We start from the raw sequence: 20226 nt of genomic DNA on the forward strand, positions 1-20226 counted from the left end.
TGTATTGGCAAGCTGCAATTTACACACTTTTTAGTTTTGAGTTTAACACCTGGTCCATAGGGTGTAGAGGTGTGAGAAATGGAGTGGTCGGTGGAATGTTTGATTGAAGCAGAGTAGAGTGTGTTCTTGTGCACAAAAATACGCACTAAATAAGTCTTTCATTTGTAGATGGCACCACGAAGGTTAGTGCTCTGATTTGGACAACGCAACCATGGACCATTCCTGCTAATCAGGCCATCTGTTATATGCCGGCTTCATCGTACGTCACTATTGTTTACTTCTACTATAATGGTTTATATAACAATGTACTATGAGTTAAATGTACAGCTTTTCTTTATTGTTTTATTTTAGGGGAAGTAAAGCAGCTTCAGCTTAAAAGCTATAAGTACTCAGTTAAAAGACCTATTGGGACTGTTACATACCAATAGACTTGTAAAACAAAGCACATGCTTTTCTTAAAGCCTGATTCTGGGCAAATAATAAATGATCCCTTGCAGTGGGGCTGCACATGCACTGCAGGGGTTTATTTTTCTAGGCGAGAGGAAAAAACTGTTTTACTTACCTGATTTTCCACTTCCTGGTAGGCATCTCTTCTCCATGATTCGGCAGTGGACAGCCTTGGTGTCCTCATGTCCAGTACAGGGTTATGGAACCCGCGGTCTTTATGACATCAGCACCCTAGACTAGTGGAGCATGGGGGTGCAGATGCTGCGGGTAGATGGAGAGAGTTGGGTAAATTTTTTTTTTTTTTTTTTTTTCTTCCTTTCCCTAGACATAAACAAACAATTAACCCTTGTAGTGGGGCCATTTATTTTATTTGCTTAGAGTTGGGCTTTAAAAAGCAGGAAGAAAAGTCTGCATATCTAATAGGTTCATATATATTTGGACACAGGCACAATTTTCATACTTTTGGCACTGTATGCCACCAAAATAAAATTAAAAGGAAATAATCCAAATTTATCTGAAGTGCAGACGTTCAGCTTTAACTCAAGGATTTGAACATAAATATCAAGTACAAATTTTAGGAACTGCAACCATTTTTATACACAGTCTCCCCCCCCCTTTTTCAGGGTCTCGAATGTAATTGGACAAATGAATATTATCATAAATGTTAATTTTTTAATATTTTGTTGGGAATCCTTTACTGGCAATGATGGCCTGAAGTCTGGAACCCATGGACATTACCAAAGACTTGGTTTCCTCCTTTCTGAAGCTTTGTTGGGCTCTAACTGGAGCTGTCTTCAGTTGTTCTTTGTGGGTCTTTCTGCCTTTAGTTTTGCCTTCAGCAAGTGAAATGCATGCTTAGTTGGGTTGAGATCAGGAGATTGACTGCCATTGCAGAATATTCCACTTCTTTTCCTTCAAAAGCTCCTGGGTTGCTTTTGCAGTGTGTTTTAGATCATTGTCCATCTGTACTGTGAAGCGCTAGCCAATCAACTTTGCTGCATTTGGCGGAATCTGGGTTGACACTATATCTCTAAACACTGCAGAATTTACCCGGCTGCTTCTGTCACATCATCAATAAACACCACTGACCCTATGCCATTGGAAGCCATGCATGCCCATGCCATCACACTGCCTACACAATGTTTTACAGATGACGTTGTGTGCTTTGGATCATGAGCTGTTCCAAGCCTTATCCGCACTTTTTTCTTCCTGCCATTCTGGTACAGATAAATCTTGGATTCATCCATTCAAAGAATGCTTTTCCAGAACTGGCCTGGCTTTTTTAGATGTTTTTGTTGCCAAAGTCTAATCTGGCTTTTCTTTTCTTCAGGCTTATGAATGGTTTGCACCTTGTGGTGAATCCTCTGTATTTGCTCTTGTGAAGTCTTCTGATTGTAGACTTTGACAAAGATACACCCACCCCCTGGAGAGTGTCCCTCACTTGTCTGGATGTTGTAAATGGGTTTTTCTTTACCGTAGAGATGATCCTGCGGTCATCCAGCACTGGTGTCTTCTGTGGGCATCCAGGCCTTTTTATGTTGCTGAGCTCACCAGTTCTTTCTTTCTTCCCCCGGAATGTACCAAACTATTGATTTTGCCACTCCTAATGTTGCTGCTATCTCTTTCTGATGGATTTGTTTGGTTTTTGAAGCCTTACAAATAGCCTGTTTCACTTGCATGGACAGCTCCTTTGAACGCATCATGTAGGTTCACAGCAATAGATTCCAAATGCAAATGTCTCACTTAGAATCAACTCCAGACCTTTTACCTGCTTAATAGATGAAGAAATAACGAAGGAGTTGCCCACACCTGGCCATGAAATAGCTTTTGATTCAATTTCTAATTACTTTTGGTCCAATGGCTATTCTTAAAGGGTTTACTTCTTCTTTGTCTCCCTGCAAAGGTAAAGCATAGTGGGCTACTATGCATCGAATAGTAGCCCATTATGTGTCACTTACCAGACACAGGAGCCAGCGATGTCACCGTTGTCCCCTGTAGCACAGAGCGTCAATCTTCTTCCGGGTATCGCTGCTCTGGCCACTCACATCGCTGGAGCAGCGATGACGTCACTCCTGCGCATGCATGCGGGAGCGGCCACTAACGGCATATCACCGTTAGCATGCTACTAATGGCGATAGTGCGCCTGCGCACCGCTGTTTACAGCGCATGCGTCATAGATAGTGGTGCCTGTCTTTTGGTAAATATCTCCTAAACCGTGTAGGTTTAGGAGATATTTCTTGGACCTACAGGTAAGCCTTAATCTAGGCTTACCTGTAGGTCAAAGTGGTTTGTAAGGGTTTACAACCACTTTAAAGGGGTTGTAAACCCTCGTGTTTTTTTACCTTAATGCATACTCTGTGCAAAACAAGCTGCACAGTGGAGGCAAGTATGATATGTTTGTTGTTTAAAAAAAAAAAAAAACACAGAAAAAAAAAACCCAAGCCTTTACAATCACTTTAAGAGCTGTAATTCCTAAACCCTTCCTCTGATTTGGATGTACATGCCTTCAAATTAAACCTGAGGGTGTGCACTTTCAGACCATTATATAACTACAGCTTGAATATGTTTTGGTAAATACCTGAAAAACACTCAAATTGTGCCTGTGTCCGATTTTTTTTATTTATTTTTTTATATATGGACTACACTGTATGCATATATAATGATGATTTTATTTTTTGTAAGCAATTTAAAATATTCGCGTACAATAAGTTACTTATGCTATACTGATGACTTAAACATTTTTTAATTGTGGCATGTCTTTGACTTTAATGTGATTCCAGATATTCTTTGGTGAAGTGCCTGACATCAGGAGAGCTATATATTCTGGCTACGGAACTTGCTGATTCCACAGCACTTTCCCTGGGAACAAAGTTTGAAATAATTTCAACATTTAAAGGTAACTGTTCATGTAGATCAGTGATGGTTAACTTTCTTGATATAGGAAGCCTCAAGTACGGTCTCTGACATCACCAAAGGGCCACATGAATGTAATACTACAGAAAACTCTAGTGATTGCAAACGTGGGACAGGAGAGGGCCACAGATGGCATGAAATGCATCAAGCCACACAGCACTGACCTCATGTAACCCTTTTTAAGGGGAAGTTCCTTAGCTAAGAAGTGCACTAATCTAAATGCATAGAAACTCCAGCGCTGTGACCAGCCTCTCCTCCTATCGCAGGGTGTTCTCAGCATTAGGCTCTGTCTGTCACCTTGATAAAGAGGGTCTGAATACTCTTGCAAATTCTGAAACACTGCTGGATTTTCTCTACATTTAAATTTGTGCAGTGTCACTGCTTAGACAAGCAACTTCCCATTAACCGCTTCAGCCCCGGGAAAGATTTTACCCCCTTCCTGGCCAGAGCACTTTTTGCGATTTGGCACTGCGTCGCTTTAACTGACAATTGCGTGGTCATGCTACTTGGCTCCCAAACAAAATTGACTTCCTTTTTTCCCACAAATAGAGCTTTCTTTTGGTGGTATTTGATCACCCCTGCGTTTTTAATTTTATTTTTTGCGCTATAAACAAAAAAAGAGTGGTGATTCTGAAAAAAAGCATTATTTTTTACATTTTGTTATAATAAATATCCCCCAAAAATATATAAAAAAAACATTTTTTTTTTCCTCGGTTTAGTCCGATACGTATTCTTCTACATATTTTTGGTCAAAAAAAATCGCAATAAGCGTTTATTGAATGAATGAAATACTTGTATAGCGCACAATGCGAACTGAATTGCCTCTAGGCGCTGTGGCGAGCTTTGATCATCTGCTTATTGATTTGATTTGCACAACATTTATAGCGTTTAGAAAATAGGGGATAGTTTTGTGGCATTTTTATAAATTTTTTTTTTTTTTTTTTACTAGTAATGGCGATGATCAGTGATTTTTTTTTATTGTGACTGCGACATTATGGCAGACACATCTGACATTTTTGACACATTTTTGGGACCATTGTCATTTATACAGCAATCAGTGCTATACAAATGCACTGTTTCCTGTGTAAATGACACTGGCAGTGAAGGGGTTAACCACTAGGGGGCAGGGTAAGGATTAAGTGTGTCCTATGGAGTGTTTCTACCTGTGGGGGGGGGGAGGGGGGGCCATGAGTACTATTAACCTCCCTGGCGGTATGATTAGTTCTGGTTTTAGGTGCTGAAAGCGGTATAATTATTTTGCATGGAAATTTGGCATTTTATATTGTAGTCCTGTAATTCTTAGGAATAACTCTCTTAAATCTGTTCAAACCAGAGTCTAGCAGACATCCCGGGTATGATAAAGTTTATAATAAATAATAAAAATTATTCAATAATGTAATCAAATCCAAAAACACTGAAATTTACTCATTTGCAGAATTGTCGCTGTCATTAGATTTAGTGTTTGATGACGAATTTCCCCACAAATCGCTATCGCTCAATTCTGCAAGTGATCATAATATATTATCGCTGTTTTCTAGTTGGTCTAAAATCACTTTTGACATAAAGGGACACTTTTTGGTTGCTGTGGACAATCTCCAAATTCCAGGCAGAAAAAACAGTATTTATATTATAAAAGTGCATGCAGGGCACTGCACAGACCACTAGGGACAAAGGGGGTGTGTAAAAAATTTTTTATACAGTACTGTAATCTGTAAGATTACAGTACTGTGTGTGTTTTTACGTTTTTGAATTTGGTGCCGATCTCCGCTCCCGTGCGCCGTATTGAATCGAGTGGAGGACGGCTCGATCGTACAGCACGGAGGACATCGCTGGATCCTGGGGACAAGGTAAGTAACTTACTTCTCCCTGTGTCCTCCCTGTATCCAGCGATGCGATCCTGAGTCTGGCTCGGGGTTACCGCTTATGGTGCTGAAATCCCAACCCGAGCCAGACTCGGGATTACCGCTAGGGAGGTTAAGGGCCAAGTCTCAGCATTATCGACTTTTATTTCAAAGCCCGCTTGCTACGCATTCTTTAGTCCGCGGTTTTATGAAAGGGGTGGTGTGGTTTAATCCGCCAGTTAAATCACCTTTGAGGCCTTGGGACTTGAACTTAGTTTTGTCAGTGTTACAAAAACAGCCATTTGAACCGATACAGCATATTCTTTTAGTCCTCCTGACAAGGAAGCTGGTGTTCTTGGCTGCTATATTCTCAGCAAGGAGGGTTTCGGAATTGGCTGCTCTTTTGTTACGCCCTCGTCCAGACTTTTTACCAAAAGTGGTATCAGGTTTTCACCTGAACCAAGATATTGTTGTCCTGTCATCGTTTTTTCCAAAACCATGTTCCAGGGAAGAGAAGTCACTACATTTGAAATGGATAAGAACTAAAATCTAGTTCAAGGTTATCTGCTGCTGTTTCTAATTAAAAAGTATAAATGTGCATGCACATTAGAAGTAAACACTCTCTGAGACACGTTCAGCTCGGTTACTTCTAACTTCTGATTTATTTCTGGGCGGTGTTAATATTTTATACAGAAAGATACGTCATTGCTATATCAGTCTAATTGTTACATCTCATTGGTTAAAATACAAGAGGAATGGAGAAACTTGTTGCTTGAAGTTTGGTTGAAGCTGGTTCTCTTATCTCATATGCATTCTTCTAATGTGTGGGAAGCAGAGGGTACCCGCCATCTTTAATTCCAAACAGAGAGCCAATCTGTATACTACATAATAAGTAAGGAGTTGCATAGAAACATGTATACATATAAGCAAATAGACATTTTCTGCTTATCATTATGTACATTAGATTCCTTCACACATTGTCTGTCTTGATGTGGTGAGAGCAGTGAAACTCTATTTAAAGACAACTGCTCAGATTAGAATGACTGATGTTTTATTTATTCTGCCAGAGGGTCCTAAGAAAGGACAGGCAGCGTCAAAATCCACTGTCGCTAAGTGGATTCAGCAAGTTATAATTCAGACTTGTGATTAAGATTCCTCCTTTTCAAGTCAAATCGCACTCTACCAGGTCGGTTAGTCATTCTTGGGCAGTGCGTCACCAGGCCTCCATGGCTCAGATCTGCAAGGTCTTCAGTGCATACATTCACAAGATTTTATCAGGTGACTGTAAGGAGGTATGAGGATATTGCTTTCGGGTACAGTGTGCTGCAGGCAGCAGTATAAGTCCAGGTCTGGGGGTACCCTGCGGGTTGTGTCTCCCTCCCTTCAAGTAGCATTGCTATGGGATGTCACATTAATTTATTACTTAGGCTCTGTGTCCCATGATGTACGATAAAGAAAATAGGATTTTTATAACGGCTTACCTGTAAAATCCTTTTCCTGGAGTACATCATGGGACACGGAGGTCCCTCACCTCTTTTTGGGGTTTAAGTATATTGCTTTGCTACAAAAAGGTATTCCCGGAAGGAGGAGGGCTTATATCTTTCCTGTATTGGGTATACGAGTGTCCATCACCTGAAGGTGGCCCATAACCCATTAAGTTATTACTTAGGCTCTGTGTCCCATGATGTACTCAAAGAAAAGGATTTTACAGGTAAGCTGTTATAAAAATCCTTTTTTTGCCAAATGCTGATCAATCCATTAGTGCAGTTAATGGTTTCCTACCAATTTTTTACTAAACAAAGATAATCCCACATTATTTTTGGTACATAGGACTTGGACCACTGTTCAACAAGAAATTCATCATGAGGGTTATATACAATGTATGTCTATATGGAATCATCTACAACTGCCTGAAGTAGCGAAACTTAAACACTTTGAGATATGGAAAAAAGCAGTCATTCTGTTTATTTGTCAACTCTATGATAATGATGTTTTTCAATCATTTGATTGGCAGAGAAATATAGTTTGCCTTATAATTTTTTTTTCAATATCTACAGCTACGGCATGCCTTACAGTCCCAAGCAAAGACATTTATATTAAATTATAATCTTTCATTAATCTTTACTTACAGTTAATATTAGACGTGCTAAACAGGGACTAATGGGAAAGATAAACTTAAAAAAAAAAAAACAACAAGAATTAACTCACAAGTAGATGGCTATGGACGGTGGCGAAGAGACTTGGAGACCCTTAGTGATGAGGAATGGGGGCAAGCTTTTAAAAGCTTATTTAAGGTATTCTTCTGCACAATGTATGACTCAATTATTCATTATCCATAAAGCTCACTATACTCCATTAAAATTGTATTCTTGGGGTAAAGTAACTACATCTGGGGGGGCGTGGCCTGGACAGCAATGGAGTAGGACATCTGTGGTGAGTCCTCCGTTTGCCCACTGTATCCTGCCACCTATCCTGCTAAAGTTATCCCTGCTTCCACAGCCAGAGACCTTGCCACTCTCCCTGGGCAGCCATCCAGCCACCCAGCGCTCGAAAGCGCCGCCCACGGCCGCCGCCGAAGCTCTCCTCTTCCATTCAGGCTTGCTGTGCAGGAAAGACTGGGGACTCGGCCTACCTCCTGGAGGAGCGGCCATCTTGGTTCACCCGGCGGCCGCTCCGGCAGCTCTATCTCTCTGTGCAGGCAGCCCTGAGCCTGCTTATTGCCCCCTATGCCCACCGGATGATCTGGGGTACATGCTGAGGCAGTTGTTTGGTCGGTGGAGGCCTGGGGGACGGTCCAGCGGTCTCGGCCTAGCTCCCGGCGGCCATCTTGCTACACCCTGTGCCTGCCCTGGTGAGGACTCACAGATCTCCTGTATTGCTTCCCTTCGTTTTAGTGCCACTGGACCTTGCCGCTGATTGTCTGACATCCCACAGCCTCTGGGACACCCCTGGACTGGGTAGGAGGGGGGATATTAACGATCCTGCCTGGTGAACAGCGGCCATCTTGGTACACCCGGGAATTCTCCTGCTCTTCTCCTGCAGTATGTCTCCACCAAAAAAGAGCTCTGAAGCCGCTGACAAACTTGCCAAGTACCGCAGGCTCGGAGAAGACCTGCGGGATAAAGACGGCGCAGGCGCATCCCCGGATATGGAACGCTCCGAAGCGGCCACTAACAAGGTCCTAGATGCCATTGCCATGTGCCAGAGCACGCTTACCACCAAAATCGAGGAGGTCAAAATTGATGTTTCTCTTATCAGACAGGACCTTTCCGCCCTGCGGGATCGTGTGGAGGAAGTGGAGACCCGCATCGGCAGAGTGGAAGATGTTTTACACCCCCTGCAACATACTACTGATGAGGTGCGTCGTCAGCTACAGCAGCTTAGTGCAAAGCAGGACGACATGGAAAATCGCCTTCGGAGGTGTAACCTCCGCTTTATCGGCCTCCCTGAGCATGCTGAGGGCAACGACCCGGCAAGCTTCCTTGAGAACTTCCTTACAACCAATTTTGGTAGAGAGGCATTCTCTGTGATGTTTGCAGTTGAGAGAGCTCACCGCATCCCTGCCCGCCCTCCTCCCCAAGGAGCTCCGCCGCGTACTCTGATAGCGAAATTCCTAAATTTCAAAGATCGCGACAAGATTCTCCGCCTGACTAGAGAGAAGGGGAATATTCCCCATGCCAACGTTCATGTGGCCGTCTTCCCAGACTTCTCCAATGAGGTGCAACGGCAACGGTCCAGGTTCCAGGAGGTTAAACGTCGCCTCCGTACTCTACACCTCAAGTATGCCATGTTATATCCTGCGAAGCTCCGTGTGGAATGTGACGGCCGAACCCATTTCTTCGAAGACCCCGAACTGGCATCCACCTGGATTGATCAGAGGGATCGCCGGGCCTGAATGTGCCATGCTGTCTGAAAGCTGTGAGTGCTCTAACCCCCTCTTCCGCTCCTCTCCTATACCCGCAATGCTGTTTGACTTTCATCTACGGTCTATCCCCTTAATGAACACCGTGCGGATCTGTGTATTCTGGCAGAGCGGGGGGACAATAATGGCAACCCCTCCCCCCCCCCCCCCCTTTTTTTTTATTTTTTTTTATTTTTTTTTATTTTATTTTTTTTCCTTTTCCTTTTTATATATACCACCCCGGATTTTGCAATATTCCGGCCGCATTCGGGTGATTTTGATCCATTATCCTCACTTTCTCCGCGCCTGAAAGAGACTGGCTGAAGACCACGTGCTGACCGATGTTGTGGATTTCTGCTATACCTTGACTATTTCTCCGTTGGCAAACGGGACCTCTCCCTGTATGACTGTAATGGTGCCACACTGTTGTGGCTCCTGCACCCCATGCACTTCTCAGAGAAGGAGTCGCCCCCCTAGGATTTTTGTGAACTTTGTCCGTTTGCTGGACTGTTTTCTGTTCCTCTTCCTTTTTTTTTTTCTTTTTATAAAGGGTATCTATGCTCCCTTAAAATGAAGTCCCTTGCCTCCAATGGGCCTTGCCCGTTGGATGTCCCCCGTTGATACCTGGTTGTGGGATACTATGTCCGTGCCGAGTTGGGGAGGCAGTTGACTGGGAGGGATGGGAAATGTTGTGGGTATTTGTTTTTCTATGCCAACCTATCTACAAATGTTTTGTTATGCTATAGGTACTATGTTGTTGTCACATGTGCACTATAGATATTGGCTGATACAGAGGTTTCCACCAATGGCTCTGTCCATGTCTGCTCGGCTGGTCCTGGTCCATCTGCGGTTCATTATGCACGCCCTATATCCGCCATGAGCTCCCTAAAATTTCTGACGTGGAATGTCAGGGGCATGCGCAATAAGATTAAGCGCACCGCCGGTCTGACATTCCTTAAATCTCAGCGTGCTGATGTCATCGCACTGGTTGAGACTCATGTTACGGGTCACTTACAATCCTCTTTGAAAAAGCCTTGGATAGGCTGGGCCTATCATGCTACTCACACTTCGTATTCCAGAGGGGTCTCGGTCCTGGTTGCAAAAAGGGTCCCATTTGATTTACTGTCACTTCAGACGGACCAGCAGGGCAGATATGTGTTTATACACGCCACCGTTAATGGATCCCCCATCCTGATACTAGCTTGCTATGTCCCCCCCCCCCATACAATTCACTTGTCATTAGTGAGGGTCTTGCCTTTATGACTCAATATCCCTCCGTACCAGCGGTGTGGATGGGAGACTTTAATATGACTCTCACTCCTGCCCTGGACCGTATGGGTGCACCAGACCCTCCCTCTGACTCGCCAGCCCACACTAGGCTATACCGCATGCTGACCGACTTTGCTATTGTTGACACTTGGCGCCACAGACACCCACACGCTAAAGCCTTCTCATGCTTCTCGGCCAGTCACAATACTATGTCGCGTATAGATTTTATTTTAATTTCAAGGTCCCTAACACCGAAACTAGGGGATGTGGGCTTTGCTCCGAGAATACTTTCGGATCACACTCCATACTGGATTACGCTCCAGCTCCTGAGCGTCTCACCTGCTCCTCCTTGGAGGCTCAACCCGTTTTGGCTGACGGCCCTGAGGGACCAGGAAGACATCCCCACTGAACTACAATATTACTTCACGGCTAACGGGCACTCAGCTGCTTATGACATGGTCTGGGAGATGTTTAAACTGCATGCCCGCTCCCTCCTTTCCACGCGCATCAATAGAGTCAAAAGGTCATCTAAACTTATTCTGCAACAGGCTGCGGAACATCTACAGGTGCTGGAGGAGGCGTTCCATCGGGACCCTTCGCCCAACACCGCCAATAATCTTAGGATACAGACGCGACAGGTTTCCCAGTTGCACATTGAGAAAGCTAAGCAGCGCATCTTCTTTTGTAGGCAGAGGGTGTTTGAGTACGGTGAGCGATCGGGCAAACTACTTGCATACCTGGCCCATCTGGATGCGCATCCCCCTGTGGTGGTGTCGTTGTTAGATCCGCGGGGGAACGATATCACCGATCCGCAACTAGTGGCGGAGGAATTTGGGAAGTTCTACCGTGCACTTTACACCTCCCGGGTCACCCACTCTCCCCAAGACACCAGGGACTACCTGGCGGGAGTTGCATTTCCCAGACTGGCTGATGAACAGCTTGAACTGTTAGAAGCCCCTATTACTATAGAAGATATCTCTGTGGCTATCTCCTGCCTGGCAGCGTCCAAGGCCCCAGGATTAGATGGCTTACCACTTGAATTCTACGCCACTTACTCTGAAACCCTTATCCCTAAACTTTATGACTTATACAAATTTATCTTTGATACAGGTACCCTACCCCCCTCTATGAGAGAGGCCCAAATTGTAGTAATCCCTAAGCCTGGCAAGGACCCTAAATACCCAGAATCGTATAGACCTATCTCCCTGCTCCAAGTTGATATTAAGATATTAGCTAAGATCCTAGCCTCCCGCCTCAACCAAGTCATTCTGTCCCTAGTCCACCCAGATCAGACAGGCTTTATGCCAGGGAAAAATACAGCAATGAACATTCGTCGTCTATTTATGAATATTCAGGGATCCCACTCCCGCTCTGGATGCCGCTAAGGCCTTTGACTCTGTGGAGTGGAACTACTTATGGGAGTGCCTTTCGAGATTTGGATTTGGCCCCAATTTTATTCGTTGGGTTCAACTCCTATACCAATCCCCCAAGGCTAGGGTGTTTGTGAATGGTTGGTTATCGGACCAATTTCCCCTTGAGAGGGGGACCCGACAGGGCTGTCCTCTTTCCCCCATGCTGTATGCACTGGCGGTGGAGCCGTTGGCCATCATGATTCGGGCAGATGCTAATATCCGCGGCCTTAAGATTGGTAACCTGGAAGAGAAGATCGGGCTGTATGCCGATGATACCCTCCTATACCTGGCAGACTCGGGTCCTTCCCTGTGCGCTGCCCTTCATTCTATAGAATGTATCGGCGGCCATTCGGGTTTGCGTATTAACTGGTCCAAATCTCAGATCCTTCCCATTGACCATTTCCCCCCTCCGTTCACGTCTCCACCTCTGAGTCTCCCAAGGGTCTCCTCGATTAAGTACCTTGGGGTGCAGGTGACCAGGTCGCTCACAGACTACACACTCCTTAACATTGAACCCCTATGTACCCTGATCAAGACTAAGACACAGAATTGGGTCAGACTACCACTGGGGGTTATGGGACGCATTAATTTGGTTAAAATGATACTTTTACCAAAGATACTCTATCTCGTGTGGCATGCCCCCCTATATATATACCACAAAAATTTTTCAAAACGATTGAGTCTATTCTTAACTCATTTATATGGGGACACAGCAGACATAAATTATCCTGGAAGCTCCTGAAAAACCCGGCAACGCTGGGAGGAGCTGCTCTTCCAGACTTTCAGGAGTACTACCTTGCCTCACAATTATCCCATTTTTATTATTTCGATAAAAGCGAACTACAACGATATCAGGCACTAATCTGTGGGCATCCTGACAATCCAGCCCACACCCCCCTTCAGGCAGTACTCAGGGCCCCCTTGACGGGTTGCTCCCCCCGTCATAACGCAGACATGCTGACACATCACCGGAGGGTGTGGGGGGTGGCACTGAAAAAACTTGGGATCCCACGGGTCCACTCCCACACGCCTCTCTGGTTCAACATGCACCTACCTGAACTGCTGTCCATTCCAGATCCTGTGGTGTGGATACGCCATGGGATCTTATATATTTATCAGGTCATGACTAATATGGGAATAAAAACGTTTCAAATGCTCAAAGACGAATTTTCCCTCCCTAACTGTCTCCTTTTTAGATACCTGCAGCTCCGCCATGCCATACAAACCCAATTTATTAGCTCTAACCCATCCTTGGCAGTCCCCTCTATAGTAGATACAGTTACGGGTACTGAGCCAGCTAAATTAATCTCCACCTTGTACTCCGCTATCCGTCTCCCTGGTGTCATGGCCTTGGCCTATGCTGCTAAGGCCGGGTGGGAGGTGGACGTTGGGCTTATTGCGGATGAGGATTGGGATGACATTCTGGGGGATGTGAAATATGTATCCCCCCGGCTGTCAGATCGCCTCACGCAGCTGTATATCATACACAGGACATATCTAACTCCCCAGAAGATAGCACGTTTCAAGCCCATGTACAATCCGGGATGCCGTCAATGTGGTCATACCCCGGGCTCCCTTTATCACCTTCTATGGACCTGTCCCACTATTCAAGCATACTGGATGCAAGTGATACGATTCCTGCACGACCAGATGGGTTCACCTGCTACCCTAGACCCCAAAATGTGCCTGCTCGGTCTGATGCCTAGCTTAGAAGCTGATAAATCTCTTCGCACCTTTTTGCATGAGACCCTATTCCTGGCAAGGAAAGCGGTGGCTAGAAGGTGGATGCAGGCCCTGCCCCCCACAATCCAGTGTTGGAAAAAAGAGGTAAATGATACTCTTCCATATAAGAAGCTGATTTATGTGCATAGGGGGTGTTCACCTAAATACGAAAAGGTCTGGGGTAGATGGTTGGCAGATGGTGAAACGTGTACTTGATATACTCACCCTTCATCTTCTCCTTTCCCTCCCCCCCTTTTTTTTTTTTTTTTTTCTCCTCTCCCCTCCCTCTCTGTCTCTCCCTTCTTCCTTTGTTTTTTTTTTATATATACATATATACTATGTGATGGCTCTACCTCTTGTGGGTAGTTTGTTTTATGCTACACGGTTACTGTAATGTATCTATATATGTGCTATTGTTTTGGCCATGTTGGCCTCCGTCAATTTATGTACCAAGCATTCGTACCTCAATAAAGTTGGCTTTTTCAATTAAAAAAAAAAAAAGTAACTACATCTAATTGCCAAAGATTTATAAATGGTACTGGTACACTTAGGCTGCTTTCACACTGGGGCGGGAGCGGCGTCGGCGGTAAAGCGGCGCTATTTTTAGCGGCGCTTTACCGTCGTTTTCAGCGGCGGTCTGCGGGCGCTAGCGGGGTGGTTTTAACCCCCGCTAGCGGCCGAAAAAAGGGTTAAACCAGCCCGCAAAGCGCCGCTGCAGCGGCGCTTTGCCGGCGGTATTGCCGCGGTGTCCCATTGATTTCAATGGGTAGGAGCGGTATAGGAGCGGTGAATACACCGCTCCTTCACCGCTCCAAAGATGCGGCTAGCAGGACTTTTTTCACCGTCCTGCCAGCACATCGCTCCAGTGTGAAAGCCCTCCGGCTTTCACACTGGAGGGAAAGGGGCCGGTTTTTTTCAGGTGCTATTTTTAGCGCTGTAACGCCTGAATACCGCCCCAGTGTGAAAGCAGCCTTATACACATGCTGTGGCAATGCCCCAAATTAAACTGCTGCTGGGAGCCCAAATTTGATATTTTGAATTCCTTGTGTTCCACGCAGGTACAGCCCGATCAAACAGTAGGGGTTATGGTAGATATTCGGTAGATGTTCTCCCAGAAGTGGTGCAAGTGATGTGGTTGAGAACTATGTACATGACACGGAAATTTATATTGCAAACATGGATATCAAACTCTCCACCAAAGACAAACCAATGGATTAAAGCATTTCATCTTAATTTAAGACTAGAGGCACTCTCTTATAAACATAGGAGATGTCCTAAGAAATTTGGAAAGATCTGGCATTGGTGGTTAGTGTTTGATTTGGTTGAGAAATCCAAAATTAATAAGGGCCATTAGGAAAGAAAGCGAACACTGGAGCGAAATGAATATATATAAAACTGTTATTCTACATGAATATTTCGAAGGAGGGAAATAAAAAAGCGACTGAAGAACGCAGACAATGAGGGGAAACATTTTTTTTGGGAGTGTTCTGAATGTTAGGTTAATGTTAGTTTTGCTTTTTGTTTGCATACACAAGTTGGGTGGGGTAATGTGATGTGACTGACATAACTGCCCATTTGTTGTCAATATGGGGGAAAAAAATTACTAAACTATTTGATTGAAAAAATAAAATAAAAGTGAAACTCTTTCTTTGCTCTGCATGGGCAAAGCACAGGCTCACTTTAAAGAACACATAGACCATTCAAATAATTTCTTGCATAAGTTGAATGTTCCACCAGTTATTGAGATACATGCACACTTTAAGGGGCAGTTTGGTCTGAAGCCATTTTAACCGCTTGCCGACCGCCCACCGTCATTTGACGGCGGTAGAATGGCTCCCCTGCACGGCGGGCGCTTCCAGGGGTATGGGGGGGGGGGACATGCCGTGGTTCTGGGAAGCCAATGCTCGTGCCCGGTGGCTGCAATGTTCGCCGGGCACGCGTGATCGCCCAGTACAGAGCCAGAATGAGGAACTTTGTGTGTCTGACAGGGGAGACAGATCGTGTGTTCCTAGAGTATATAGGAACACTGATCCGTCTCCTCCCCTAGGCAGTCCTACACCCCCCCCCCCACAGTTGGCACATGCTGAGGGAACACAGTTAACCCCGTGATCGTCCCCTAGTGTTAACCCCTTCCATCCCAGTTTTTTAGCTCTGATCGCTATTTAAATCGCAGTCCCAATAAAAATGACATATCGCAGCCATTTCTAGTAAAAAAATAAATTAAAAATGCCATAAATCTATCCCCTATTTTGTAGACTCTATAATATTTGTGCAAACCAATCAATATACATTGATTACATTATTGCGTTTTTTGTGTTTTTTTTTTTTAATCAAAAATTTGTAGAAAATTATGTATTGGTCAAAACTGATTACAAAAATGGGGGTCATTTGTTATAGCAAAAAGTAAAAAATATAGTGTTTTTCTTTTCAAAATTGTCTCCATTTTTTTGTTTATAGCTCAAAAAATACCACAGAGGTGATCAAATACCACCAAAAGAGAGCTTCATTTGTAGGGAAAAAAGGATGTCTATTTTGCTTGGGTACAGCATTGCAGGACCACTTAATTATCAGTTAAAGCGACGCAGTGCTGTATATCGCAAAAAAAAATGTCCCGGTCAGGAAGGGGGTAAATTAAACCTTTTTCTAAAATAAATATGGGCGGTTTCATTACTGATCTCCTAAAATGGTTTTTGCCTGGCACTTGTGCTGCCCTTTTGGCTTTAATACTTTCTGAATTACTGACTTGGAACAAGTACATAGATCAGGAAAGGCAGAGTGCAGTAAGAAGTCCTTATCTGTATACTTTGAGAAAGGCATCCATGTAATCAAAAGAGAAATTTTCTTTAACCTTTTAAAAATATTTTCGGTTATGAGAGAAAGCTATAAGAACCACACAAGAATGTAAAATATGTACAACTGCATATATATTGTGTTAATCATGGGTATTCACTACTTGGTGAACATGTTGATCATCATTCATAAACTTTTTTTTTCCGATATTGTTTTAATGTCTTTATTATCAAATTATGCTAATGCTGTTCTTCATCTTACAGGAACAGATCTTGAAAACGGGGTATGTGATCACCCCACAATACCAGGAAGGCTCTCCCCGCTCGTCCCAGCCAATCATGTCACCATGGGAAAAGGTACAGGCCTTGTGCACACTGCACCTGCCCATGGCATTGAAGACTACAGTGTCGCTTCTCATCATAAATTATCAGTGGTAAGTTAGGGTGGTAAAAATTTCACATGATGGAGGATGATTAAAGGGAGCCCTGCATTACGTTCATGCTAAAAGGAGTGTGTGTATATATAATATAAATATATATATAGTGCAATTTTCTCTTCTTTTTTTTTTTTTTATGGGCGCACATTAGATATTGCAGATGAATGGTTTCATATTTACCACTTGAAGCCAGCAGATGGTGAGCTCTAAGCTGGAGCAGCACCTTCAGCCTGTGTTGTAAAATACACATGCTACAGGATGACAAACTCCCTCTCCCTCTGTTAACTAACAGTTAGTTAGGTCAGACAGATCCATTTAACTGACTCAGATGCACACAAAACACTTTAACTTCTTGAGATCCGCGCTATAGCCGAATGACAGCTACATCGCGGACCTGCTTTGCCGGGACTACGTCTATTGACGTCGTCCCGTGCACGAACGGCCTGCGCCCCCCCCCCCCAGAGGGGCACGTGCGGCGCTCTGTGATCAGCGAGTCTGAGACTCGCCTGATCACAGATCGGAGCAAGGGGTCAATCCCGACCCCCTTACCACGTGATCAGCTGTCAGCCAATGACAGCTGATCATGTGATCAAAACAGAGCCGGTAATCGGCTATTTTTTCTTCCTCCGTGCTGTCAGCGCGAGGAGAGAAAAAAAAGCCGATCACCGGCGGCCGTGATCGGGACATCAGTCCCGATTACGGCGAGCTGGGGACAGCTCATCAGTGCCCACCTGCCCCCTGCCAGTGCCACCTAATATATGGCAAAAAGTGCCACCCATCAGTGCCCAGTGCCACCCATCAGTGCCACCAATCAGTGCCCACAATATGCCTTCGCACACACAGTGCTGCACCTCAGTGCCACATATCCGTACCCATCAGTGTCATGTACCAGTTCCCATCAGTGATGCCCAGAAGAGCCACCTATCAGTGCCACCTATCAGTGCCCATCAGTCCCATCTATCAGTGGTACCTATCAGTGCCCATCCATACCACCCATCCGTGCCACCCATCAGTGCCATCTTATCTGTGTCCATCTTTGCCCATCAGTGCTGCCTTATCTGTGCCCATCAGTACTGCCTTATTTGTGCCTATCGATGCCACCTTACATGTGCCTATTAGTGTCGCCTTAACTGTGCCTATCAGTGCCCACCAGCACCGCCTCATCAGCGCATTTCAATGAAGGAGAAAAATGACCTGTTTGCAAAATTTTATAACCAACTATTAAACATGATTTTTTTTATTTTTTATTTTGCATCTTTTTTTGTTTGTTTAGCAAACAATAAAACTCCCAGCTGTAATTAAATACCACCAAAAGAAAGCTCTATTTGTGGGAAAAAAAATGATAAAAATTTCATTTGGGTACAGTGTTGTATGACCGCCTAATTGTCATTCAAAGTGCATCAGCGCTGAAAATTGGTCTGGGCAGGAGGGGGGTTTAAGTGCCCAGTAAGCAAGTGGTTAATGTATGTAAGCAGTTCTAATTTCTTAGTGGAAAGTTCAGCATGCTTTTCAATACTTCATATAATCAATGTGGTGAGAGGGGTGATTGCTGGCTCATTTTTTCTTTCTTTCACCCTTTGACCACCAATGTGATGTGGCTAATGTATCTTCAGTTCCCTAGTATGGGCAGAGTAAAGGCTTACTTTAAACTTTCACTGCCACATCTGTTAATATGGCAGTGGCAGTTCCAATATGTATACAGACTCGCAGCCGAGTGTTTTTACATTTTTAATGAGCTGCTGGCTTTATTTTAGAAGTGATTCAGGCAGTTGTAAAGCATGCATGTGTAGCTGCTACCCCTGCATGTCATGCGTCCCGGGCCTATCTTTCCATCCCGGGTGCCTGCGATGTCCATGGTGAACTTCATACGCTCATCTGCTGAAAGGAAACCACATCTACACTACAGGAAGCGCATCCTTACATGTCCTGTTTTATAATGCCAAAAATGCATACAAATACTGGCATACTTTTTTTTTTTTTTTTACCTTAATGCAGGGAATGCATTAGGGTAAAAATGTCTAGCTTTTAAAACCACTTTAAATAGAACCCGTTGCCTGCATTATGCTATGACTATCACAGTAGGCTTTTTGGCCCTCTTGTGATAGCAATAAAGTTAAAGAAAAAGTTTTAAAGTGGATGTAAACCCAATGTCATCCTTTCTAAACTACTGCCATAGGGGTTATCTATAAGGATATAAATGCCTCCTACATTTATCTTAACCTATCAAATGTCTCCCCTCCTTCTGCTATGAGACCCGAAAAACTGCAGATTCTGTGGGTGGGTCTGTTGTCTGGAGATCGGTGGGTGGAGTCATGATGTCAGTAGACTCCCCGCCCACCTCTACACTCCACCTGGTCAATATGCATATTCTCCTGTGTATTTCTTACACTGAACTTCTGCTATGATCTCTAACATCCAGTGAAAAGACAGGATAGTAACCACATGACTTCAGCATGCCCAATTATGCTGAGGTGGGGAACATCCAATCCTGGCAGAGCAGCAGAAGAAAGGAGTGGGAGGGAATTAAAAAATAATACATGTCTCTTAGGCTAGTGCAGGGGATATGTAAATCACCTGTCACTCACAGCAAGGGGGAGGATTTGACAAAGTTTTTCCCTGTTTGTCAAGAATTATCTCACTGAACAATAAGAGGATTGCTCAGAGCTGGATTAACTTTGTGGCAAGACTGGGCTCCAATGATAGGAAATCTTATACGCTGCATTATGGCATAAAAAAAAACCCTTTAAATTATTCCTTTACTGATCACTTGTGTAAGGAGCCCTTCTCCTGTTGACCATCAGTGAGGGTGAGTCACTAACTGGTGTTCAGAGAGTTGGAGATTTAATAATCGTACACTTCTGTAATTAACATATGGACATTTCCAGCCACGATTGTATGTCTTGGTTTAGACTGAGAGGAAGGCTGACAGAATTTTTACATTTCTGAATTTCACAGACTGATGAGGGAGAAAGGAGAAATTATCAGGAAGGTAAGATAGGACTCTTTCCCTTTGTGTCTTAATGACAGCAGAGTTGTCCTGTTGCCTCTCCTGCTTTTCTATTCTCTCTTCCTAATCATGTCCCATTGCTTTCTTCCCACTTCAACAACAGTAAATCTTAAAGTTGTCAGCTGATCAGCCTCTAGTGGGGCACAGTGCCGAGAACAGAGCGCAACAGAGCAGGGAGAAACCGTGCATGGATTTTAAACATTATAGACACTTATTTTTTTATGTTTTACATAGCTATACCTGCAAAAGGGCCAGCCTGAACTGATCTAGCAGGACGTCACTTTCTGACTGAACCCAGGTTCACACTACTGCAATCACAAACATCACATGTGATTCGCACCCGCACCTGCAGTGCCGATCACATGCGATGTCTGTGAGATGCGAGTTCAGCCATATGGCTGAATTCGCATTCGATTTACAGGGAAAAAAGTGCAGGGACTTGGGGACCCCCCCCAACTGAAATCGGATCACATGGGTGTTCTCACTTT

General features: G+C 44.3%; 1 protein-coding gene across 1 annotated transcript in view; it reads left to right on the top strand.

Moving 5' to 3' along the window:
• Positions 1–20226, top strand: part of IARS2 (isoleucyl-tRNA synthetase 2, mitochondrial) — a 134633-nt gene that overhangs the window by 19819 nt on the left and 94588 nt on the right. Inside the window, exons 7-9 of the mRNA XM_077485787.1 lie at positions 169–259; positions 3228–3343; positions 16559–16728. Coding sequence (XP_077341913.1) covers positions 169–259; positions 3228–3343; positions 16559–16728 — 377 coding nt within the window. The remainder of the gene's footprint in view (positions 1–168; positions 260–3227; positions 3344–16558; positions 16729–20226) is intronic.

Source organism: Lithobates pipiens, unplaced genomic scaffold, assembly GCF_037356315.1.
Source record: "Lithobates pipiens isolate NorthernLeopardFrog02 unplaced genomic scaffold, aLitPip1_a1.2 Scaffold_18, whole genome shotgun sequence".
NCBI classification, from domain to species: domain Eukaryota; kingdom Metazoa; phylum Chordata; class Amphibia; order Anura; family Ranidae; genus Lithobates; species Lithobates pipiens.